We start from the raw sequence: 27,597 nt of genomic DNA, 5'->3' as shown, positions 1-27,597 counted from the left end.
TCAGAAAAAAGGAGGTCATGAATTTTGTATTTAAGTGGATCGGCATGAAAAGTTTCATGCTGAGTGAAATGAGTCAGAAAGAGAGAGACAGACATAGAAAGATTGCACTCATCTAGGGTATATAGAATAACAGAGTGGGAGACTAACACCCAAGAATTGTAGAAATAAGTACCAGGAGGTTGACTCCATGGCTTGGAGGCTGGCCTCACATTCTGGGGAAAGGGCAACTCAGAGAAGGGATCACCAACTATAATGTAGTCGAAGGCCATGTGGGGGAAGGGAGTTGCGGGCTGAATGAGGGCTAGAGACTGAGTACAGTGGCCACTCAACACCTTTATTGCAAACCACAACAGCTAATTAGAGAGAGAGAACAGAAGGGAATGCCCTGCCACAGTGGCAGGGTGGGGTGGGAGGGATGCTGGGTTTACTGGTGGTGGAGAATGGGCACTGGTGAAGGGATGGGTTCCTGAACTTTGTATGAGGGAAAGATGAGCACAAAAGTGTATAAATCTGTAAATGTGCCCTCACGGTGATTCACTAATTAAAAATTAATTAATTAAAAAAAAGTGTTAGGCTGAGATCTATTTCTAAACTAATTAAATACGTTTCTATATTAATATTTCTATACTAATTGAATATAATATTCTATATACTGAATATATATTCTATATCCTGCCGGTGCCAGATAATTTCATCAGCCACTTTCCAGAACTCACAGCTGCTTCTCCCAGAAGGAAGCATAAATTAAGGCTCCCATAAGTATGTCACAAAATCCACGCCAGAGGCTGTTTCCACTCAGGTTGTCCAAGGAGGGCAAGTCAGAATCCTCCCCGCCCCAAGGAACTCAGCCCCGCCAGCCGACTTCCACTACCCAACCGCTGCCACGCTCCAGGCCACTTTCCATTCGCTTGGGCCGAGCCTCATGCATGAGTGAACGTATTCCTGGACACATCATAAAACACTCCGTACCCATTTTCCATAAAATCATAGAGGGAAATATACATATAGAGAGCCCAGCAAGCTACCAAGAGTATCCCGCCTGCACGTCAAAGCCTGGCAAACTCCCCATGTCATATTTGATATGCCAAAAACTGTAACAATAACAGATCTCATTCCCCTGACCTATTACTATTTATTGGGCTCTCTAGATGTACTTGACAACAGACTTGACCCGTCTAAGTACTTTCAAGTTTACTCTGAAAGGTTAGTATTAATGCCTCCATTTTCATGGATGGAAAAAACAAGGATAATTAAATAAAGGGGTGTGTACATAAATAACAAAGGGCTGGTGACAGCTGGGAAGTGCTGGAGTCATGGGGCTATCTTTTTCCTTTTTATTTTGGATGGTTTTGTATGCAGTGCTCAGGGCTTACTCTTTACTCTGTGCTTAGGGATCACTAGTGGCAGGTTGGGGGACCACATGGGGTGCCAGAGATAGAACTCAGATCAGCTGTACACAAGGCAAATGCCCTACCCACAGTACTACCACTACCTGGCTCTCAGTACTGGAGCCAGGTTTTTGATCCCCAGCATTGTATGGTCTCTTGAGCATACCAAGAGCAACCCCCAAGCACTTATTTGGGAGTGGCTCCAGAGAACAGGCACATACAGCCCAAAAACATGTCTAAAAGAAAGAGAATAGAAGTCTTTCAACTCTTTATTTAACCTATCTGGAATATTCTTTTTAACTCTAGCTAAAGTTTTAGTAAGAAACTACCAACCTCAATATAAGTACATGCTTTCTAAATGCCTTTGTGAAATAAAATAAGTTCACATAGTTAGAGAAGAATATGTTGGCATCAAAGAGTACAAATTCTTATGAAAAGTTATCAAGTACTTTGAAATAAAGAATATATTTTCTAAATGAGAGCAGATACCACAGAAATTCTATCTGATAGATATACTTGGGAGATTATATTAGAACAAAAGAGTTGACTCATCTTGGGAAAGACACCAAGCAGATAAACTCCCAGGTAGGCTGAAAACTCTGGGGCCTTCTCCGGATGGGGGTGGGCCAAATCCCCACCCTGCCAAAACCTCAGTCTACACCCATACCCAAAGGCTTCTGGCATATCCACAGCCCAGCTTCAAAGTTTCACGACTAATCTCAAGAGATGCCAAGCCAAAGAATCATTTCATTTCTATAGCTCCAAAGTAAATTAAATGGGAAAAGAACATAGAAGGCCACTAAGCTCAATAAGCAAAAACGGTAACACAGAAGGCTGAACTAGCAATGAACAGCTCAGAAAATTCTCAGGCAATTACTTTGAGATATAACAAATTTTCTTTTGCTTAACTATTTTTTGATAAATTGATTTGATAAATTGATTTGCCATTTTTCTTGTAACAAGCAAGATAAAATATGTTGTGTCTACTAAGGGGGTAGGCTCGGGGAGTGTGGGGGACAACTAGGGACAGTGGTAAAGGGAAGGTCACACTGGTGGTAGGACTGATATTAGAACACTGAATGCCCAAAACAATTACATTATGAACAACTTTGGAAACCATGCTGTTTAAATAAAGTTGCGGGGGGGGAGGGTGGGAAGGGGAGGGAAATTAAGTAGAAATTTTTACCTCAAACAAAATTACTATTACAAATAGAATCATATTATTTATAATTCTTAGCATATTATTTATGATTATAAATTTATAATTATAATTTATATCCCAAACAGTAACACTAAAGAGCATGTTTGGTTTTTACAAAGTGCAGGTGGGGTAGACTGAGCCACACCCAGCAGTACTCAAGCCTTACTCCTGGCAGGCTCAGAGGAACATATGGGGTGCAAAAGATGAAGCTCCGGTTGGCTGCATACAATACCCTTCCCCTGTACTGCCACTCTGGCCCATGTTTTGGCTTTTAACATTTGGTACATAATTACTATTTCAACTTAAAAATTATAAAGAACCACACTCACTCTCTTCATTGGCTACTAATAAACTATAATGTGAAATTGGTATGAGCGGTATCTAACAGAATTTTGAGAGAAAAGTTAAAACTATTTGCCAACAATATTTAAACAGAATTCTAAATAAAAATATTAATATCTAATAAAGTTATGGTTATTTCCCTATAAATAAAACTCACTTCAGAACAAATGATATGTAAGGTGTCCTATGGCAACTGCAAGTTAAGAACCAATCTTGAAACTTGGGCCTCTAAATTAATAGCATACTTCTGATAAAATTACCTCCTAAGAAGTTTGCAAAGATGACAGAGCAAGTAAGAAGGTTCCCCCCCACCAGGAGTGACCCTCAGTACAAAGCCAGGAGTAAGCTCCAAGCAGAGCCGAGTGTGATCCCAAACGAAAAATACTTTCTGTGAAGCTGAAGAGACAGTACAAGTGGGAAGGGTGCCTGCCTGGCACACAGTAGCTGACCCATGTTCCATCCCCAGCACCACCCAAGCCCACCAGGAATGATCCCTGAGCACAGGAGTAATCACTGAGCACAGCTAAGTGTAGCCCCCCCCCCAAAAAAAAAAAAAAAAAAAAGGAAAGAAATTACTTTCTGAGATGCTGGCAGTGGGGATGGGAGAAATAACCCAATGAAAGTGGTAAGAATCATACAAACTTCAGCAAAGTCTTACAATAAGTTTGTCTTAATACTACTAGAAACACCTGAGAGTTTACCTGATTACCTCCCAGATCACAGAGATTAAAAAAATGATTTTTAAATTAGTTGGATCTAAGTTCAGCAAAGTAGCCAGAATAATCCTGCAACTAAATCTGTTATTACTCTTCTGATCAAAAGTCCAATGAGTTTGCCTCTCATTTGCTACAAGCTATAACATTATTCAGTTCAGTACGAGAGCCCTTAATTTTCAAAAAATTATTCATTTGTTTTGACACCAAAGAAATGAAAAACACAGATATCAAGATATCTTTCTGATCTGAGATACTCCCAAATTCCCCATGAAGCAACCAAAGAAATTAAGGGGAAAACAAAAAGGAAAAGGCAATAATTTAAAAGTTAGTATGGAGATGACTCAATTGTTAAAAAGATTAATCTAAGCTTATGCGGAGTCAAGTATTTCAAAGATTAGTTCAAACTGTGTTCATTCTGGAATATGTTAGGGGGTGTGTTAGCACATACAATATGCAGAAGAAATCACTTATATTGACTGGATTCTAAAAAGGACAAGTGTGCCACAGAGGAGTGAAATGCTATCCCAAAGTTATTTGGGATAGAAAAAGAATGTTTTAGAGTAACCCTGTCATATAAAACTTCCTGTTAGAACTTTCTCTTCTACCATTACAACCAAGAGACTGCCATCTTCGCAAAAGAAAAAATAATAATATAAAAAATATTAAATTATTTCCTTGTATTATCTGGACTTGTAAATGTTGAAATATAATTTCTAAAGGTAAAACTAAAGTTAGAAATACTACTTTGGGCAATTTAAAATATATTTATTATAAAAAATCTATAGCTAAAATTGTTTAAAACATAGATGGGTTCTATTATCTCTAGCTAAAAGACTTGCTCTTCACTTTCTCTGTGATAAGCAGAGGGGCCTATAGTGAGTCAATGCTTCCTTATTAACTGTTAACATGCCATTTTCTCCCCTTCAATCAGAAAATCTTTATGGAGCTCTATAATAATCTTTGTTTCCACAACAGAATTACCAGTAGTATGAAAACATGTTTTTTATCATCCATTCCTTTCATTCCCTCACTCATCAGTCCTATTCATTTCTCTTTTTGCCCCTTCATATACAAATAAGGGCACCCTTAAACTACTGCCATGACTTTACCTTCTATACTAGTGTTCTTTAACTACAGGTTCTCAAACCATTGCAAGTCCACAGAAGAAGAAAGGTTTGAACTACTAGAATTTGTTATAACTTGGTTATAATTATCAGTCCATGGACCAGTATGCAGGATGGATAGATGTTGGTCCGCAGGTATAAAAAGGTTGAAAGACACTCTTTAGCTCACTAAACTCTTATTCCCTTACCAAACCATTAAAAATGTATGTAAAAATCACCTCAGCTTACTAAAAGACTAGCAGCATTTTATACAGCTGATTCATGAGACACCCATATGTTTTTCTTTTAACCAAGAAATATTGTTTTCAAGGAACAAGTGTTTTTTGGGAAACAATGACCCTAAAAATACAATTTGTATCTTGTGATGAAAACTACCAAAGGAAGAAAGGGAAGGTTATGGAGAAACTAGAAGAGATTCAGGAATACTAATTAATGTAATTCTATAGTTATTTGTATTTTAATGTAAAGGTTTTGTCAAAGTCGATATAATAGCATCCTCTTTAGAAAAGCATAAATAAGATATGATAGTGTACTTAAAAAAATCTTTTTTAGTCCAAGTGCTTTTGGGGGGAGGCTGCCAAGTGGTGCTCAGTGGACCCAGGGCCACTCGTAGAGAAACTTGGCCAACTGGGTCTGCAGTTCAGTGCTAGGACCTTGGACCAGCAGGGCCACCACTGTGGTGCTCAGGGGCCTCCAGCATCACACCTGGCAACAGTCAAGAGGCCTTAGTATCTGATGATGTATGTTATTGTGGGAATCAAGCCCAGGTAAGCACATGCAAGACCCATATCTTTTCAATCCCAGTGACCTGAGAGTTAAGTTATCTAAAGTCCAGAAATAAAGTTAAACCAGATCCCAGATTACTTCAGTAAACAATCCTCTACTTTGGTTTCGATGCTATACTTCTCATCTTATTTTTTTCTTTTTCCTACCCAATCAAAAGAACTGGTAAAGATGACATATTAAATGAAGTATTAAGGATTTGTACTGAATTTTATTATTTACTGCTAACACTGAAATGCAGAAATTAGAGAACAGGGAAATATAGAACTTTTCATTAACTGTATCAAACTAGAAACTTAAAATAAAGGGGCCAGTGTAGGATAACATTGGGTTTGTCCTTTCAGCCTTACATAGGGAACCTAGGTTTATCAGGTTACACCCATCACAGTGCTCCCATTCCTTTGTTTATCTGTAAACTCTTCTCTGCACCCTCCTTCCCAACCAGTTAATCACCTTTTCCCTAATCAGATTCTGTTAGCTTGTAAGATCAGATGCTTCTAAGGACACTGAACTTGTATTGTAAGTTATGTCTTTTTGCATAGTTTACCTTAAAGTGGACTGGAGCAATAGCACAGTGGGTAGGGGGTATGGCGTTTGCCTTGCATGTGGCCGACCCAGGTTCGATTCCTCGGTCCTGCTCGGAAAGACCGGCAAGCTACTGAGAGTATCCCGCCCGCACGGCAGAGCCTGGCAAGCTCCCCGTGGTGTATTCAATATGCCAAAAACAGTAACAACAAGTCTCCCAATGGAGATGTTACTGGTGCCCGCTTGTGCAAATTGATAAACAACAGGACGACAGTACTACCTTAAAGCAATGTCCTTTCTGTATGGACATAGGAAGACAGTTAATATTATGTCTTGTAACTTGGGAGTTGACTGACTCTGAATAATATTTACTCCTGGGCATCTGCTTCCTCGACTCAGTTGCCCTTAGTTCCTAGCACCCCAATAGCAGGTTCCTTAGGGGTGTACATGTCAGGGTGAGGGTAGGGGCTAATAGACAGTGTGAACCCAAAAAGCCAACAACAACAACAAAAAGTTTATACCTACTTTGAATTCTTCCACTGCCAAGTTTGTCTCCTCTAAGGATATCTAGCAAAAAAACACATGCCCTAGTGTAGGATAACATTGGGTTTGTCCTGTCAGCCTTGCTGCTGGGAACTTAGTTTACCTTACAGCAGTATCCTTTCTGTATGGACACAGGAAGACAGTTAATATTATGCTTTGTAACTTGGGAGCTGATTGACTCCAATAATATTTACTCCTGGGCATCTGCTTTCTCAACTCAGTTGCCCTTAGTTCCTAGCAACCCAAAAGCAGGGTCCCGATGAGGGACAGAATGGACCCAGGGCAAGCTGTGAGCTACCCTGGCATCGAAATTGGCCAGGCGAAAGTGCCACAATACTCAACTGAGTTGAGAGCATGGTCATGGACAAATGCTGTCATGATCCAAAAGTAATGATGAGATTAGGACCCTGCTGGGGTTAGGAAGATTGACCTGGCCTGAGGACTGTGGTCTGGAATATATAGTGAAATGTCCTCAGGAGAACCAAACTTTAAGTCTGATATATCTTTTACTGTGCTCATGCAGAATGACATTGCTACAAATATTAGAAGTAAATTTACTATAACTATTTAAGTGGATTACAAGCTGAGGAAAGAAGAAAGCTACACACCCTGGTTGGGATCCCACCCATTAAGCGGATATCCTAGTAATCTGGAGTAATCTCTTTAGATGAGATTTTATCCTAGTGGCCTTACCTCTCGTTCTTGATTTGTCAATGTTCAACCCCATGTTTGCATCACCACCCTATGTGATTTCTATATAAGGTGAGTGAGATCGGGGAACACGATGGAGATGGAGATGGATAGAGAGATCGGAAGAGACCAGAGGAGAGATGACAGAAATCAAGAGAGAGGTTGGAAGAAACCAGAGGAGAAACTACAGAGACAGAGTCAGAGAGACAGAAGAGAGCACAGCGACACATACAGAAGCAGAGCACAAAGGAGGAGCCATCACAATCTGGTCCATACACAGTGGCTCAAGCACACCAAACTGGAGTGGGGTGGGGGGTGGGGGAGAGAGATGGGGGGGAAGAGGGAGAGGGAGAGGGAGAAGGAGAGGGAGAGAGGGATAGAGAGAGGGGGGAGAGAGAGAGAGAGAGAGAGAGAGAGAGAGAGAGAGAGAGTGTGTGCTGCTCGGAGAGTCCACGAACACACATCACCCTTCCGCACATGCACTTGTATTTTTTACAGGCCAGAGTGATGATAGTCCAGTGGGAAGGGAGTTTGCCTTGCACACTCAGCCAACCTGGGTTCCATATCTGGCATCCCATATAGTACCCTGAGCACCACCAGGAGTAATTCCTAAGTGCAGAGTCAGGAGTAACCCTGAATATTGACAGGTATGACCCAAAAAAGCAAACAAACAAACAAACAAAAACCTTAAAATACATCCCAAATGGGACAGATCATTGTATGCTTGAAACTTTCTTATTAACAGTACTATAAATTACAGTGCCTAAGTAAAAATTCTGAGTCAAAAAAAGAAACCTCACAAACAGAATGTAGAACACAGGAGCCAGAGAGCTAGCACAAGGATTAAGGCACCTGTCTTGTACGTGTCTAATCCCAGTCAATCTCCAGCATCACATGATCCTTTAAGTATCATCAGGTGCAGCTCTGAAAGCCCACAGGACTGTCAAGTGTGGCTTGTAGGCCCCTGAATACAACTGCAGGGTCCAAGAAGCACCACATGAACCCCCATTTTGAACCAAAGACTCAGGGGCCAAGAACTGATAGTGGCACCCCTGGACCTCCTAAGCACAGATTGGTGCACACACAAAAATAAGAATATTAAGAATAACCCATGCACACACAAAAATAAGAATACATAACACACTAAACACATATTAACTTCAAAATAAAAGATGTTTACAATACACAACTTAATATAAATATCAGTCGATGAAGTATACAATTAAGTAAAGACTTCTGATATGTCCACCATATGACTACTTCATATGTCCACCAATTCTGAAACATCTTTCCAGATAAATATTAAATGCACCTGGTTTCTTCCTCTGCGTTTTCCATAATTTCTTCTTACTAGGGCTTTATAATTCTCATTCTTTTTTGTTAAATAATAATATAAAACACAATCAGGAACACTCTGTAATAAAAAACATTAAAAAAAAACTTTTTGAAAAATGAAACTATTATTTAAATGAAGTAACATGTTCAAGAAAAATTTCTGGTAGCCCTACAGTAAAAGCTGAAGAGGAAAACCTACATGGCTGACATTTTTAGGTATTATCTATGCTATTAAGAAGTTATGTCTAATATACTTATTGCAATTAATCAAAATATAAGTTATTATAAAAGCACTAAAGCACTTTTTAACCAACAAGTAAATTGTTAGTATTTACACACACACACACACACACACAGACTAGAGCAATAGCACAGAGGGTAGGAAGTTTGCCTTGCATGCGGCCGACCCGGGTTCGATTCCTCCGTCCCTCTCGGAGAGCCTGGCAAGCTACCCATGGTGTATACAATATGCCAAAAACAGTAACAAGTCTCACAATGGAGACATTTACTGGTGTTTGCTCGAGCAAATTGATGAACAATGGGACAACAGTGCTATAGTGCTACACACACACACACACACACACACACACACACAAAATATCTCTAAGTACGTTGCTGAGAAACTCTTTACAATATATAGTGAAAAAATTTTCAAGAAAAACAAGAACTGTGGTACTTTATTTTATTTTGTTTTATTTTAGTTTGGGGGCCACACCCAGCAATGCTCAGAGGTTTACTCCTGGCTCTGTACTCTGAAATTACTCCTGGTGGTGCTCAGGGCACTATATGGGATATCGGATATTGAACCTGTGCAAGGCAGGTGCCCTATTCACTGTACTATCACTCCAGCTCTAGGAACTGTGATATTTTAAGTAGAAATTTAATAAGATTGAAAAACAATTACAATTATTTTAAAGAAATATAAATATCAGGTAATTTTTCAATAAATAAAGTAATTAGTTTATTTTTCATACTCAAGACTTGTTATCATATAACTCTAAAAAGTACTATATTTACCATGAGACTCTTTTAAATATTAAATCTTCTGCAAAAATGGGTTCTATTTAACTAATTCCATGCACTAGAGTCTAACTTAAACCATGATAACTAAGGGCCAGAGCAATAGTACAGCAGGTAGGGCACTTGCTTTGCACATAGCAGACCCGGGTTTGATCTCCAACATGCTATATGATCCCTGAGCATTGCAAGGAGTGATCCCTGACTGCAGAGCCAGGAGTAAGCCAGGTCACAACCACTGGATGTGACAAAAACAAAGACAAAAACAAATCTGTGGTAACTGAATGAGCTGATGTGAGGGTAGCAATAAATTTGGCAAGAGTGAAATGTTTCTGAACATTTAATAACCAAAAATTAAATCAAAACCTTCTGTGTAATAAATCTAAGATGTTTTTTTTTTTTAATTTTAGTACCTGATGGTCATGTATTTATTTATTTATTTTTTTTTAATTTATTTATTTTTAATTAGAGAATCACCGTGAGGGTACAGTTACAGATTTATACACTTTTGTGCTTATACTTCCCTCATACAAAGTTTGGAACCCATCCCTTCACCAGTGCCCATTCTCCACCACCCGTAAACCCAGTGTCCCTCCCACCCTCCCCAATCCCATCTCCCCCCCACCCCACCCTGCCACTGTGGCAAGGCATTCCCTTCTGTTTTCTAAGATGTTTTTGGAAGCACTCTCCCATGTTATACTTCTCAGGCATAAAGGGATCATGAATGGAAATTTTAAGAAACTCTTGGGCCCAGAGAGAAAGGCTGTCTTTGTGGCTGACCTGGATTCAATCCCGGGGTCCCCAAAGCCCCACCAAAAGTGATCCTTGAGCACAGAACCACTGATAGATGTGGCCCCAAAACAAACAATTTTTTTTAAAGCTCTGAAGTCAGAGTGATAGTATAGGAGGTAAGGTTCTTGCCTGGCACAGAGCAGATCTGGGTTGCATCCCAGGACATCACATATGGTCCCCTAAGCCCTACCAAGAGTGATTCCTGAGTAGAGTCAGGGAAGTCCTGAGCACAGCCAGGTGTGGCTCCCAAAACAAAAAAGAGCTGTATTTAGAGTACAAAATATTCAAAAAAGTAATCATTAAAACCTATAAACATCCTTAATATAAAGCATTTCTTACCTTCCTTTCCAAGTAAGATGCTATCAGTCCAAAATTTTTTGGATGTTGGATAAACCTAAGTTAAAAAAAAAAAAAAAAAGAAACAACACACCACACAAACATTTTAACACCTTAGAATCACTGAGGTCTTTCATAGGGCAAATTTCTAAACCCATCAACCGGGAACTCACTTGTGGTAAAATACAGAAATCTTTATATTTTATTTTGTCTTGGGGTCACTCCCTATTACGCTCAGGAGTCCATGCAGTGCTAAAGATGGGACTTAGGCCTCCTGCATGCAAAGCATACCCTCAACCCTATTTCTTTCTTTTCTTTTTCTCTCCTTCCTTCCTTCCTTCCTTCCTTCCTTCCTTCCTTCCTTCCTTCCTTCCTTCCTTCCTTCCTTCCTTCCTTCCTTCCTTCCTTCCTTCCTTCCTTCCTTCCTTCCTTCCTCCCTCCCTCCCTCCCTCCCTCCCTCCCTCCCTCCCTCCCTCCCTCCCTCCCTCCCTCCCTCCCTCCCTCCCTTCCCTGAGGTCACACTAGGTGATACTCAGGAATTATTCCTGGCATTGTTTGGGGGACCATACAGGATGCCAGAAATGGAATCTGGGTCTGCTACCTACAAGGCAAAAGCCCTACCCGCTTTACTATTGCTTCAGTCCTCAACGCTTTCTCTTTAGCTCCAGAAACTTTTACTTAATAAAAGTACCCTCATGGTGGGAAAGATAATACAGGAAATATGGTACTTGCCTTGCACAAGGCTGACCCTGGTTAGACCCCAGGCATCAAGTATGTTTCCCCTGAGCAATGCTAGCAGTGGTGATCCAGGAACATAGACTCAGGAGTAGGCCCTGAGCACTATTGAGTGTGGCACCAAAACAAAAACAAACAAAAACATCCCATCAACGGCCAACATCCAGAGACTATAAAACCAAGCTCCCGGAAGAACTTATAGCTTAGTTCTCCCTCTCGGAGAACCTGGCAAGCTTCCTGCCCGCAAGGGAGAGCCTGGCAAGCTCCCCGTGGCATATTCTTATGCCAAATACAGTAACAATGATGGATCTCATTCTCCTGACCCTGAAAGAGCCTCTAATGTGGCACTGTTGGGAAGGACAAGTAAAGAGAGGCTGCTAAAATCTCGGGGCTAGAACAAATGGTTACTGGGCCCACTCAAGCAAATCAATGATGAACAGGATGATAGTGATAGTGATAGTGATAGTGATAGCGATAGTGATATGTCTGGAGAAATAACACAAGGGTTAGACCCAACAGCATGGCTAGATTATAGCTCTGGAGATTCTATAACCAATACCACTGTGTGTGGCCACTGTGACTCCTGAGCACCACTAGGGTGGCCCTGGAGGACGGTAGTACTGCCGGGCCTGAACAGTACCACATCCTTGGATCCTTGGATCCATCCAGCAAGGTTGGCCAACTATGATTGGAAATGGCCCATGGATCTGCTAAGCACTGCTTTTTTAAAAAAAAAAAAAAAAAAAAAAAAAAAAACCTCCTTTGGGAGCCCACAAAATAGCTCAAATGGCTGGAGAATAATTCTTGCCTGGAGAGGCCCTCAGTTTGATCCCTGGTGTCACAAGCTTCTCTTATCTCTCGCACTAATAGATCAGTCCTGGTGACCGCCAGGACCAGCCAGGCCCAAGCAACACCACACCTCAGGATCCCAGCACCGGACCATTAGGCTTGCACCATCAGAGGAAAGTGGGGCGGGGGAGGGGGGTGGAGAAATGAGAAATAAATAAATCCTCAAGTGATCTGAACACCACAGTTTGGGTTTCACCCTTACTATGACTACTTGACAATGGATCATATATTACCTATATTACCAATTAGAAACTTATACAAAGGTTAGATCACATCTTTATTCCCCAGACTTAACACTATTCATTCAAAATGCCAAAATGAGGCCAAGTTTTAGGGAAAACAGTTCAGTATATAAATTAATGCCAATAACTTTTTACTTGTGTTAAAACTTCCGATTATAGAATAACTTAAAATTTAAATTACTTGTCCTTAAAGATCTCCTTTTCATGGTCAGTCCAAACATTCATAAACTGTCTATCTTTGTAAACCTTCATAGGGTCTTCCATAAGCCCATTCATGTTAATGAACTTGACGCGTCTTTGCTCTGAATCGAACATCATAGGTGGGATCACAGATAGCTGCCGCATTTGTTTTTCATTATTCTGCCAAAAAAATAGAAAGAAAAGAATGCAGTTAATTTAAATAACATTTGAAAAGGGGAAAGGAAATGTGCTCAAGTCAGAGAAGCCTTGGACTAATGATGCATGACCAAACCCTTCTAGCCTCCATCATTGCTGGCCCCCATAACAATAGTGATTAAAAAAAAAAAGTTTTAGAATCCCATAACCAACTCTCTTAAAACATACTAGAAAAAACTACATATGTATTTTAATGACAAGAGTAGTATAGGAAAAAGATAAAAAATAGTAATTACTCATAAAAAACTGAGAACCTGGGGATAGGGAAGAACGGGTAAGGGGCTTGTCTTGCACATGGCTGACCCAGGTTCAATCTCTGACACTCCATGTGATACCCTGAGCCCACAAACAGTAATTCTGAGCACAGAGCCAGGAGTAAATGTCCTCAGCACAGCTACCTGGGTGTGGCCCCCAAACAAACAAACAAAATTTAAAGGTCCATTAGCAACTATTTTAATATGCACTAGAAAAAGCTTCATATGTAGTTTAATGACAATTACTATACTTAGTAACATGTAAAATATAGTAATTATTCGTATTAAAAATATTGAGGGGCCAAAGAGGTAAAAACTGAAGGTTTCCTGTAGTTTAGCCTCAGTAGTTTAGGTTTATTGGGTTACTCCCGTTACAGTGCTCCTATTCCTCTTTGTTTATTTGTAGCTTCTTTCTTAGTGTTCTGTTGACTTGTAAATAATGTTTTTCTCTTCTCCTTGAGTCCTTTGCATAGCTTATTCAGAGCAAGTCCTTTTTGTATGGATACAGGAAGACTTAACAAATGTTATGCTTTTGTAACCTGGGAGTCATTTGACTCTACATATTTTCCTCCAGGGCATCTGTTCTCTTGACCTAAACCTCAGCTGCCCTTACTTCCTAGCACCCCCAAAACATGGTCCCAACGTGGGACAAGAAGGACCCAGGGCAAGCGGTGAGTTGTGTGCTACCCTGGCATCGAGATGGGCCTGGCCAAAGTGCCTAATGCTTAACTATAAGTTAAGAGCTTGATCATGGACAAATGCTGTCATGATCCAAACAGTGATACTAGATTCGGACCCCGCTAGGGTAAAGAATGATTAATCTGGCCTGAGTGCTGTGGTCTGAGCCTGTGGCAAGATGTTGCCAGGAGAGCTGCCTTGCAAGCCTCAATGTATCCCTTGCTATGTCCATACAAAAATAACTAGTATTAAGATGTTAATATGATCCTGGACTAAGGAAAAGAAAAAACCCTTAAGAGTGAGGAAGGGCTTTGGAATGCCCTGCCCTCAGGAAGGGCTTTCTTATGTTGATTTTGCTACCTGGCTGGTTGTAGCCTAGAGGGCAAGGTGGGAGAGACAAGGAGGAGGAGACAGAGAAACCAGAGAGAAGTGGCAGTGGATCCAGAGAGAGGCCAGAGCTGGGAGTGCGGGAGATGAGAAAGAAGGAAGATTGAATAAACGGTAACTAATCAGCAACCAGCTTGGTCCTCGTTCTTCCTTCACCTTTCCTTGACCACCGGCCGTCCCGATCCAGTCCACACACTGCGGTTCCAGGGCACCGAACGCGGGTGGTGAGACAGAGCTGCCCGGAGAGCCCTCGAGTGCACTCGCCCTTTGGCGAGCTTTAGTTTTTTACAGTTTCCCTTGCATGCACCCAACCTGGGATCTATCCCCAGCACCACATATGATACTTCTAGCCCTACCAGAAATAATCCTTGAGCAGAGAGCCAGAGGTAAGCCCCAAGTATCGACCAAGTATGTCCAAAACCCCAAAAAAGATAAAAACGTATTGAGGGGCCAGGAGATAGTAAAGAAGGATCTGAGATAGATTCCCAGTGCTACATGACTTCCTGAGCATCACAAGATGCATCCCCAGAGGCCCCTGGGCATCACCAGGCATGTCCCTGAAAGATTTCATCAGCACAAAAGTGGCAATAGTGGACCCCAGCACCACAGGGTCCTAGGAGAACATCCTCCAACCCTCACATTGAACCACCACACTGGCTGGCTGAATATCATCAAGAATAGTCCTCACGTTTTAGGATTGGTCCCTCCATTTTCAGCTGAGTACAGTAGTGAGTATACATCTTATTCTTTATAATCTATTATAATTAAAGAAAATGCACTACTTAAAGCTGATACTACAAATAATAAAATTTTGGAGCAATAATACACAAAGTAATGTCAAGTCCAATGAAATAATGACTTATGAAGCATTTAACTAAGTCTCCTTCTTCAAAATATTAAATACAGGCTTTAAATAGAAGGCTCCGAAACAGAGTTCATTAATTTTGCATTTTTTCTTTTGGAGGCATACCAGCTGTGCTCAGTGCTTACTGCTGGCTCTATGCTCAGAGATCACTCATGGCAACATTTGGCAGAGCATACAAAGTGCTGGGATGAAGCCTTGGGCTTACTCAGACCCTCTGCTTAGGGATCACCTCTGGAGGAAAAAGAGAACCATATGGGGTGCCAGGGACTAAACTCAGGTTGGCTGTGAGCAAAGAAAGTGCCCAGAGAAAGCTATTCTCTGCCTCTAAAAGCAATTGATTTTTTATTTTTTGGTGATGTTCATTTACTTTTTTTTTTTTAATTTTATTGAATCACTTTGAGATAGTTACAAGCTTTCATGTTTGGGTTACAATCACACAATATCAAACACCCATCCTTCCACCAGTACACATTCCCCATCACCAATATCCCAGTATACCCCCACTTTCCCACGCTCCCCCTGCCTCCATGGCAGACAATATTCCCCATACTCTCTCTCTACTTTTGGGCATTATGGCATGCAACACAGACACTGAGAGGCCATCATGTTTGGTCCATTATCTACTTTCTCTACACATCTCCCATCCCGACTCATTCCTCCAGCCATCATTTTCTCAGTGGTCCCTTCTCTATTCCAGCTGCCTTCTCCACTCCACTCATGAAGCAGTCTTCCAGCTATGGGGCAATACTCCTGACCCTTGTATCTACTGTTCTTGGGTGTCAGCCTCATGTGATGTTATTCTATACTCCACAAATAAGTGCAATCCTCCTATGTCTGTCCCACTCTTTCTGACTCATTTCACTTAGCATAATACTCTCCATGTCTATCCATTTATAAGCAAATTTCATGACTTCATCTCTCCTAACAGCTACATAGTATTCCACTGTGTAGATGTACCAAAGTTTCTTTAACCAGTCATATGTTCTAAGGCACTTGGGTTGTTTCCAGATTTTTGGCTATTGTGAACAGTGCTGCAATGAACATATAGGTACAGATGTCATTTCTACTGGGCTATTTTGTATCCTCAGGAAATATTCCCAGAAGTGGTATTGTGGGGTCAAATGGAAGCTCAATTTCTAAAGCCATTGATTTTTAAAGCAACTAAACTGACTTAATTAAATAATCATTGTGAGCCTTTTTATTTTTAGTATTTATATGTTGCTAGGGAACAAAACCAGTGCCGCACACAACACAAGACAAGTGCTTGCTGTTTTTGTTTTGGGGCCATACCCAGAGATGCTCCTAGCTCTGCACTCAGGAATCACTTCTAATAAAATGACAAGTACTTTGACCACAGAGATGGTACAGGATTAAGTACATATTGCTGAGTTCAGCTTGATCTCAGGCACCACATCCTCGGCCCTTACCAGAAGGTCCCTTTGAGCCTTCTGAACACTACTTGGGGGACCCCAAAACAAACAACAATGGATAGCCTTTATCCTAAAACTGTTACTTATATAAGTAGGCACTGCCTTTTAGTCCAACCTTCACAATGCATACAATTTTATGGGATATTCTCAAACTATTTAAATACCATATGGTTTAGGATTGACACATTAACATGAAATCACTTTAGCTAATACTAGTTTGGGATGCTTACAAATGTCTCCTAGTGGGATAAGTCAAAAAACAAGCAGAGAAGTTTAAATTTTAGTCATCATGGCAGAGATCACTGAGAGAAAACTTACAATGCATAGTAATGTAGTAGTAGTCTTTGACCATTACATTAAGATAGTGTTTTCCACCCTGGGAAGACATTACAGTGACTGAGAGAGCAGTGGAAGCTTAGGGTGCAAACTGGAGGGGCTTTCTGTTTGTTTGCGAAAATAATGTAGATTTCCAGGGAGGCACTGAGTAGTTTTGTGTTTTTTTTTTTTTTAAATGGGGCAGCAGCCCAAATAAGTTTTAAAAATCTCTGCTTTAGGGGTGTCATCATATTCAAATATGCAAGGCCTACCTAATGTAGAAATAAGCTATTTAAAAAGGCCACATTATAAAGTCAAAAGTAGCAAAGCTCAACAAATGATAAATGGCTTTGGGAAACAGATTAAAGAAACAGCTCAATAAACAGATTGAACATAACTATGAAAATCCTGTTAGGTAAAGGCTTTATTTAATGTTGATTTATTAATACCAAACCCACGGTCACCTGGCTAGAGAATGAACACCCTTTATAGACTGCATGAGCAGCTCAGGTCTACAGTCTACATACATCCATCACAAAATACATGCTGTTTGGGTATTTTAGGAAATATCACCAACAACTCATCTACTAACTCAGTAACCAGAGTCACTTTCCATTTTACTTCCTCATCACGCTTCATCTATTCTTATCCTGTTCATTGTACCTTTTATATATCAACTATCAGTACCCTGATCTACATCCCTGTCACTGTTGCCCTCAGACCTTATTTTTACCTAGCATCTCTCTACTCTTTCCAGGCTCCTACTGCCAAAGCCATTGATCCTGTGATTAACTTACTTAAAATACAGTAAGGGGTTGCAGAGATGGTACAGGGAATAAGGCACAGGCCTTGCATGCGGCTGACCCCACTTTAATCCCTAGTACCACATGATACCACTCATATCACTGAGGGCAGGCTCTAGAGGCCCCAAGAACCATTAGAGTAGCCTAAGTCATCCCCAGCATCTCACGGCCAGAGGAGCACAGGCTCTCTAAGCCCTTGAATCAAACCAAAGGCCCATTTGGCCAAGAATTTCCAAATGAGCACTGCATGGGAGGCCGAAAAGAAATCAAAGCAGGAAGAATAAGTTAAAATTTTTTCAATAGTTGACTACAGTCTTTGGAACAGTTCAAACTCTTAGCATTGAGTGCCCCTCATTTATATACAAGGGTTACGAAGCTAAAATATGTAAACAGTAAGTTGACTTGATTAAATTCCATTTTCTTACCTCCTGTTCAGAAAGTCCATCAATAATTTCAGAAATTTCATGCTCACTCCTGGCAATAGTGGCTGAAAGACCAGCTCCCCTCTGTCCAACTCTATAAGGGAGAAAATATAAATACACTTAGAGAACTTTTATTAAAAAAAGGGCATCAAAGGACTTATAAAGACTACTTTTTATTTTTAAGTGAAACAGTTTTATTTAGAGACATGTGAGAAAGAAGAAAAAGAAAGAGGTATATGCTCAAGAAAGAGCACAGGTTTTCCCACACTAACAATAAGTTATTCCATAAAATTAAAGGAAGGAATTACACATCTCAGGCTGAGATGTGGGCAACTCCCAGGATGGAAAATATGCCAAAACTATTTTCCTGAATGAAACTTTCTTAAGCAACCAGTAGTGGAAAAAGAAATAAAAAATACTATTGAGTGCTTACTTTTAATAATATTCTTTTATTATAATATCATTACTATATAATATTGTAACAATATTTATTAATTATTTATTAATAAATGATGAGATCAACATTTAAACAATACAAATTCTAGTTCAAAATTAAACTACTTTTGGAAAACTTCTGGGAAGTCAAAGTAACTGGTACCATTTCCACTTCAAATAGCAGACTGTTTCCCTCTGAAAGAATAGGGAAACGGACGTAAAGACAATATTTATCCCTCACAAAAATTTACATGTCAGTAAAAGGGTTTAGATATTTCTTACATATGATACTGGAGAAGTGAACTTAAGTTTTTAGAACTTTTTAAGAGCCAGTGAGATAGTTCAAAGGACTTTGCATGTAGGAGGCCTATCTTTTCATGCAGGTTCTATCCCTAGCACCACATGGTTCCTTTTGCACTGCCAGAAGAAATCCTCAAACAACGATTCAAGAAAGATAGTACGAAGTCATACAATGTTTGTAAAATTCTTTATAAGGAAAAACTAAGTGCCAAAGCAACAGTACATCAGGTAAGGCACTTGCCTTGAATGCAGCTGACCTGGGTTCAATCCCTGGCATCCCTTATGAGGAATGATTAGGAAGAGCCCATTAGCATTGGGCCTATTAGGAATGATCCCTGAGTGCAGGGCCAAGAGTAACCCCTGAGAATTACTGGGTGTGGTTCCCCCAAAAAACAAAGTAAAAATTAAAAACTAGGGGCCAGAGAGATACTACAAGGGTTTAGTCTCTGATAGTGCTGACCCCCCAGCCCAGTTCAATTCCTAGGATCACACCAAGCCCTGAGAACCGCCAGAAGAGCCCCAGCTCTTCCTGCCTATGCTCAATTACATAACTAAGTTTTCAAATATGGCATCTAAAATATAGTGCTCTACATTTTATTTTGTAATTGAATCATATTATGGTAATTACCATGTCTGTCTTGTCATAAATCTAGTTTCTTAAAAAAAAAATTTGCTAATACAGAGTTTCCATGAAATAGGCAAAATGTACAAATAAACACCAAATTTCTTACCGCTGAAATCTTTCTTGCTGTTCTCTTTGTTTTCGAATTTCTGGAAACTGTTTTTCATAGTACTCCCTTGTTTTGCTTTCTTTAGCTTTCCTTCGAGGATTATTTTCTATTCTGTCCACTTTTTTCTCCCATGCCTCCATGAGTTGATCATAACGCTGGCAGATTTTTTGTTCCTATTAAATACCCGTAGCAAATGAATAATTAAACTATACTTTGTAACTCTGACAAACCTAACACATTAAAGCATATGCTACTTCTTACAGCTAAGTCAGAAGTACATTTGGCCTATGATTCAATTGTGAATGAAAAGCTGTCCTTGATCTGAGAGGGAGTTCTTTCCTACGAAAGACCATACAAAGCATATTTTAGTTGGATTTTTTTGGTTAACTTTAAACTATACACATTAAGATACTAATTGATGAGTTACTAGTAGCAGCTGACAAAACTTTTATTTTTTGAACATCTTTATTGTCAAAAATGTATAGAATGATTTTGTATAGAATATAATCCCAATTATCCAAAAGCAATTCCACCATATTAATATTTTGATCTTTATAATACAGCAGGGAAAATACACTTTTGCCATACCTCTGTTGTTGGAGGTCTAGATTACTTGCAGTTGTTCTATACATAATACACATTTTCAATAGTGTGGAAAAACTGAGGCTCAGGGATGTGGCTTAGCAGTAGAGCACACTCCTTACATATGTTTGACATTTGGCACCACACAAGAAAAGGCAAAAATGTGCCTTACTGCATGTTCAGCAGTTCTTCATAACAGACAATATGAAATATATTATTTCGGTTGTGTTTTAGAAAAGGGGTTGGGGTTTGGGATGGAAACATCCCGAATTGGGTGGTGGGAAGGTGTAACAGTGGTGGGATTGGTGTTTGAATATTGAATGTAATCAAACATTGTGAACTAACTTATAAAATTTTAAAACTTTAAAACAAAAGAAAGTAATGTGGAGTTCATGCCCAATTCAATCAGCTTAATCAATGGCTGAATAAATAGCAGTGCTCCTACATTATTAAAAAAAAAAAAAAAAGCACCTTACTTTTTGATAAAATCAAGAGTTGTTGGGGTTGGAGCGATAGTACAGCGGATAAGGCACTTGCCTTGTGTGCAGCCAACTCTGGTTCGATCACCAGAATCCCATAATGTCCCCCAAGCCAAACCAAGTGTGATCCCTGAAAGCAGTGCCAGGAGTACTGTGCCCCCCACCACCATCACCAAAAAAAAAAAGAATAAAAGAATTACTGTCTTTAGCGACCAGAGAGAATAGGACAGGGGTTTAAGACCTTGCATCCTGCTGGCCTCGGTTCTAATTCCTGACACCAAACATCATCCCCTGTGTACCAACAGGCGCTAGTTATGAGCAAAGAGCCAGGATAGTCCCTGAGCATCAATGGATGTGGCCCCCAAACCAAACAAACAAAAAAGCTAATGCCTAGAGAGAAATGAGTCAAGTATAATACCATTTTTTTTAAATAGAGAAGAAAAAACAAAACATTCTATTATGGGCAAAGAATTTATCTACATGCCTGATGACTCACAGACAGAAAGAGGACGGACAGATTCATGACATTCCATTAAAACTGGTCATATGAAGAAAGTGGCATCAGAAAAAAAAAAAGAGTATTATCTCCCTAACATTATACCAGTGCTTCCCAAAGTGAACTGTATCAGCCTCTGGAGGGCAACAGTAGCCTAGAGTGAACCGTGGGAGCGGGCAGAGGGAGAGGCACTTGTTTAAAGAAGTTGATTTCCAGTGATAAAAAGGGTCCATAGGTCAAGTAAGCCTGGAAACCTCTACTCTGTATATACTAATATCTCTAATCCTACTTCCTATTCATTTTTTCCAACTCCTGTCTTTTGTATTCTTCACCTTTTCCCCCATTTCTATTACTACTTCCTCAGTCCATTCAACATAATTTCTCACCTAAATCAAAGCCAGACATCCCTAAGTACCTTCCACGCACTCTTCATTTTGTAGGCAGATGCACATTTTTAAAATACAAACCTGAATATTTACTCAGCTGAAAGACTTATGAATTCCAATATAAAGTGGCCTAAATGTACTTCAGAACTGTGCATGACCTGGTCCTTCCGTGGGAGGCTAGGTCACCACACCCCCAGTTTAGTCTAAGCCTAGCCATCTTTGACCCTAGACATTGTCATGGCCTTCCTCCACTGTTACTTAAGCTGTACATTCTCTTTATTTGTGTTCCCAGAATATTGGTTCTCCTGTGAAACTTCATGAATCATATTCATATTAGTGACATTCTCACATGGTTTCACAGCCATCTGTCTGATAACAATATCACTGCAATTCTATCATTGACAGCTGACTGGTCTGCCTCTCCCCTCTTAAGTCATTCTCCCTAGGGACAAAAACCATATGGTTATCTTGCACATCTATATAAAATACATGGACAAAGTAAACAGACAATAACTGTTTATTAAACAAATCAACGAACTTGATAACTAAATACTGTGAAGTATGAAAACAAAGAAGGTACTGCTGTGTTTGCAAGACAAAGTAGCAAATTTAATAGTGATCACAATTACAAAAGTACTAGATAGAAAAATATTTTTTAGTTAATTTCTTCTTAATATCTGCATATTATTGGCAAGGAAAAATTCACAACCAGTAATTTAAGATAGTATATAGGGGCAAGAGAAACAACTCAAGAGAAAAAACACATGCCTTGTATATGCAAAGCCCTGACTTCATTCCCATCACCCCATGGCCCGCAACATCATTGGGCCAGACCATTGTTGAGTGTTGAGTTTTGAGTACCACTGGGATTGTGCCTCCAAAAAGAAATATATATCTGAAGATCTAGACTGGCAAACCAGAACCATAGAAGTTATACACCAAGTAAAAGTTGTTTTCTCTTGAGCATCACAATTCATTAAACTATCAGGTCATTAAATACAAAGTACAAAGCCAATTTTTTATGTAGGTTAACATCATTTATATACTGAAAAACTGATTTAGATGAATCAAGAGTTTGTCTAAAATTAGTACAAACATACAAAATACTGGTATAATATTTTTGTAACATAATCTTCAGGATGATTATAACCATAAAACTTTTGGACTGTAAATGATACAATAAAATTTTTTAAAAACTATTTAGTATGAAAAGTCTGAACTTTAGCTGATCCAGTTTCTAGTTAGAAAGAAATTTCTAATCAGCATGACCATAACTTACCCATACTTGTTTGAGAGTAAAGAGACTAAATGTTGATCATCCTATGTCTCTTTCATTTTTTTTTAACTACTCACCATTTTCTTTAGCTAGATGAAAATATTATTCATAGATGACCAAAGAAATTAATTTGATAATGATATTAAGTGTGAATGAAACTAAAAATGTTGCTAGAATTAGATTTATATATGCCACATCCATGTAGTTACTCCTAAAATCAGCATCATTTTAGCACCTTTTCACAAATAGAATCAAAAATTGTTCTCATACAATGATGGGAAAGTGAATGCCTAAACTGCAGCATGAGTGGGAAAGTTGTACAAATTTCAGTTAACAAGATAGGACCTCACCCTTTGTTTTCTTGCATGATTTCTTCTTTTAAAAAATAAAATGAGTTTTTTCCTCATCACCTGGTTTCTAGAAGAGAAAAATACGGTTGCATGACATTAAGAAAATGCACAATAATGCATCCACTTTTGTTTTTCAGAGACACTGGAAAACAAGCAAAGATCACTTAAGAATACACAATGAAATCAAAATTAATCATAATTTTTTCATCCTGAAAAATAAAGCCTTTGGAATAATTAGAAGTAACTAAAATTCCTTTTGTTGTACAGCAACACTTAAATATTTTTCAGTTAATACATTAACAGCAAGTTTTATTTTAAATTATATTTACTGATTCTTCTTAAGAACTCTGATAATATAAGTATCTTTGTACACTTTTAGAAGAGGTGAGTTAGGTGAGAGGGGGAAAAAGGTTTAAAGTTACCTCCCTTTCTCAAATATAGTACTAACCTCCTTTCTATGAGAATATGTATCAATAATACAATTAGAGAGAGGGTACTTCTGCTTTAAACAGAAGAATTTCTTCAGTTAAGGAAAAACAATACATCCACTCTAAGAAGTAATGGCAGTGTGACAAGACAGGAAGACTTAATATAATGTTAACAGTTGCACTTTTTAAACTTGAAGTAGTGTGACCTTAAAAAATAATGACATGCAGGATCAAATACAGTTATACCCAGTCTACTACCAGAAAAGATTTCAAGGTAATTATTCAAATATAAATACAAAATCAAGGCAAGTAGTAAATCTTTGGATTTTCTGCTGCTAAGGACTAATAGTAACATTGATTCCTATCAAATAAGCATAGACAATCAGGAGCTAGCTACATGAATTCAGAGGAATCAAGAGATAAAAATATTATTAAAAGATACATCTGCTATTTCATACAAAGCAAATGACAGTGAAAAAAATTACTGAATGATTCACATGAATGCATGCAATTGAGTAAAATTAAAAGGTGAGGTACAGTGAAAGCGTCAACATATATTCACTCTGTGGTAACTGTTGTTATATGTTACTCAAATGCCAATGACAATCAAGAAGTATAATCAAAAAAGTTTCCTAAGAATATAAATGAAGAAGTATGCTAGTCAGTAATCCATCTCAGGGTAGTGTGCCAAGCATAATAATAGGAAATATAGATAACATGAAATAAATCAGACAGAGCTGCTTCTCCAGCTAACATTGAAGGGAAAAGGACAACACCAACATAAGTGAAGCTTTGTAGGAAGAAAAATCATTAAGAGTAGCCAACTAGATTGTATCTACTGGTGTCATTTTTTAAAATATTAAAACAACTAAACAATTCTAAGACAAGATATATTTTATAAATTTTGCCTAGCCTACTTTTAAGGGTTGCCAAGACATAAAAACTCTAAGTATATATGACTTTTTACTATGAACCATTTAACAAAAGATAAAATTATCAAATTTCAATTTTTCATGCATACTATCATGCAAATTATATTTGCCACCAGTTCTGCAAAGTAGTCAATATTGCACATATTCTCAGACTATTTAAAAATAAATATATATAGCAATGTGCTTGTTAATAAATAACTATAATGTTCTTGTTATACTTAATAAGACATATAAAGTAGAAATATTACATTTTTGTTACAATAAGAATAATTCACCTACGGTCCTCTTCAAGCATGATAGTTAAAAAAAAAAAGCTATCTAGCTTCCTCTCTTCAATCAGATCAATAAATTAGGTTTTATTTTCACTTATTTTCTTATTCCAAAATCTGCATCCATAAAGGCCTGGTATCTAGGATGAGCAAGGCTAAGCAAATTACATTCTGGAGCAGTCTCCTCACCCACAGGAGGTGACTGAGCGCTTCCAAGGCACCAGGACATTAAATGGCAGAATGTCTACAAATACCGTCATTAGCAAGAGTCATGGAAGGGATTTCCCTAGAATAGGATTTTGAATAATGACAAAATGATCCGTGGCACTTCTACTTTGCAATGGCAGATGTGGCTTGGTGGGGGACGGTGTCATCACTAGTCTTAAATGAAAAAGCTTCATTATCTTACTTCATCATGCGCCTTGCAGGTACTCCACTGAAAAAAAGACAAAACAGGAGGCAAAAAATTCAAGCCTCAAGGTAAGCCATTTCAATGTTAAGCATCCACCTTTTTTTACTAGCAGATTATAAAACCAGCTAGTTTTATGCAATAATTTATTTCATTTTTTGGCCTCGGAAACTCAAAGCTGTTTCCCCAACCCCCAAGAAGCCAGAGGAAGATAACAAATAGTAAAACAACAGCAAATTATACGAATCTAAAACACACCTAACACTATATTAAACTAATGTCAGTAGATAACATAAAATGATTTCTATATAAATTATATGGTCTTTAACTGAAGAACTCCAAAGATGTTGAATACTTACGTCTTGATGTTCTCATGATACACCTTGGTATCTGATGGCTGGTTATAAAGTGGCTATAAAATAAACATTTATATTAAAAATGTGAATGTTTGTGAAGAAACAATAGAGCAATTTTTATTTTAATGTAATTGAGGTAAAAATACTAGTGGATCTAAAGATTACATATCCTACCAAAACCTCCAGATTTTTTTGGTTTCCTGAATAACTGCATTCATTCCATCCCATAATAATGTCATTCCTGTATGTAGTTTTCAAATCAACTATGTCTCATAAAAAAGTCATTAATAGATTTTAAATTTCAAAGAGAAGGAAGTATGTGCACAATCAAGACATCCTAATAGCATGTTTTTTTTTTTCTATTTTTATTTTTCCTATTTCTTTTTGTTAACTTCCTATTTGCTCTTCTTCCTAGTTCCACCTAGAGAAAGCAAATAGCTGTTCAGGCAAAAACATCTCAGAAAAATGATTCTGCACAGGTCATCAAGTTAATGTACCATTGTTTAAAGCTTTACACAAGCTTTCAACCCAAACCAACCTTAAATAGATTATGTTCCATCTTATCATACAAAAGAGCACTACCAAAAAAATACTAGAAGTAAAAGAATAATTTCTTTACTTACCAATTCAACTTTTGGGCCAAGACCTTCAAATATTTTATGAGCTTCTTCTGCTTTTTTCTAGAGACAAAGATAGGAGTATTATGTAGTTTAGAAATATTTTACTTCATTGCAAAACCTATCTATTCGAAAATATTTAAACACTATCTAGAGTTAAACTAGTCTTACTACCAAATCATCTAGACTTTGATAACAAATATTACTGAAAAATAATACAAATTTTACAATGAAGATGCTAAAACTCGAATTATATAACTCGTAAAATATATCAGAGGTTCTCAAATCTTTGTCTTTTTCCCCACCACATTTTCATCAGTAACAAGGGCTCCTAGCCTAATGCAGAGGCTCACACTTAATGCATTTGTGGCCTGGAAAGTCTCCTGAGCTTTTGATGTGATACAAAATAACAACAAGTATCATTTAGAACCCCCTAGATAAGAAGAAATAGTCTCTTAAACTAAAATTCCCCTTTATCAACCACAACAATAAAATATTTAGTACATATTATGTAAAAGAACAATGTTTAATTAGAATAGGAATCACAAAATAGTAAAATATAATTTTCAAACTAAAAATCCTTTAAAATGCTAACATAAAAAATACATATCAAAAATGGCGAATATAAAAAATTTAAAACCATTATATTTGCATAGCAAATCCTATTTTGATATTTTAATGGCACCATTTGTCAATCTTACATTTTGGGCCAGATAATTCTTTGCTGAGGAAGAAAGATAACAGAAAGGGTAAGGCACATGCAGCTGATGCCAGTTTGATCTCCAACACTACATGGTCTCCTGAGCACCCCAGGATGCTTCCCTGGAGATGTCTGAGTGGGGATGGCTGGGTAATCCCCAGCACTGCAGGGCCAAAGGAGAAACACATTCTCTGGCCCTAGCATTGAACCTCTGACTAACTACCAGTCCAGTTGGAAAAGAATCACTCAGGCCTCCTGAGCTCTGCTCAAAACACTCAAAAAATACAAAATAACAAAAGACAATATAAATTTTTAAAAGCAATTCTTTGGGGACTGTAGAGATACTACAGAAAATAGGGCATTTGCCTTGCATGCAGCTGAGATGGGTTTGATCTCTGGCACTCTGTGGTCCCCCAAACCCCACCAGAAGTGATTGCTGAGTACAGAGCCAGGAGTAAGCCCTGAGCACCATCAGCTGTGTCACAAAAACAAAATAATCTAGCAGCATCCTTTAATCTCTCTCCACTAAATGCTAGTAGCATCCACCCCTCCACCATATTATGACAATCAAGTCTCTAGCTGAGAACTAAAAAGTTATGGAATGGAAAGACAGTATAGGAGATAAAGCACTTATCCTTATTCAATCCCAGAACCATGTTTGATTCCCCAAGCACAGCCAGAGG

General features: G+C 38.5%; 1 protein-coding gene across 16 annotated transcripts in view; it reads right to left on the bottom strand.

Annotated features, from left to right (window-relative positions):
* The window catches only part of NCOR1 (nuclear receptor corepressor 1), a 208,997-nt gene that overhangs the window by 97,756 nt on the left and 83,644 nt on the right, over positions 1-27,597 (bottom strand). For 10 of the 16 annotated variants that reach the window (XM_055137996.1, XM_055137997.1, XM_055137986.1 and 7 more), the window contains exons 7-15: positions 26,221-26,277; positions 25,601-25,653; positions 25,242-25,268; positions 23,204-23,270; positions 19,635-19,807; positions 18,172-18,262; positions 12,800-12,978; positions 10,796-10,850; positions 8,625-8,726 (exon numbers count right to left, since the gene is read on the bottom strand). In XM_055137996.1, coding sequence (XP_054993971.1) covers positions 8,625-8,726; positions 10,796-10,850; positions 12,800-12,978; positions 18,172-18,262; positions 19,635-19,807; positions 23,204-23,270; positions 25,242-25,268; positions 25,601-25,653; positions 26,221-26,277 — 804 coding nt within the window. The remainder of the gene's footprint in view (positions 1-8,624; positions 8,727-10,795; positions 10,851-12,799; positions 12,979-18,171; positions 18,263-19,634; positions 19,808-23,203; positions 23,271-25,241; positions 25,269-25,600; positions 25,654-26,220; positions 26,278-27,597) is intronic. The other 6 variants (XM_055137991.1, XM_055137992.1, XM_055138001.1 and 3 more) reach the window with 1 other exon arrangement.

Source organism: Sorex araneus, chromosome 5 (genome assembly GCF_027595985.1).
Source record: "Sorex araneus isolate mSorAra2 chromosome 5, mSorAra2.pri, whole genome shotgun sequence".
NCBI lineage: Eukaryota > Metazoa > Chordata > Mammalia > Eulipotyphla > Soricidae > Sorex > Sorex araneus.
Note: the sequence above shows the minus strand (reverse complement) of the source record. Positions and strands in the feature narration are given on the sequence as shown.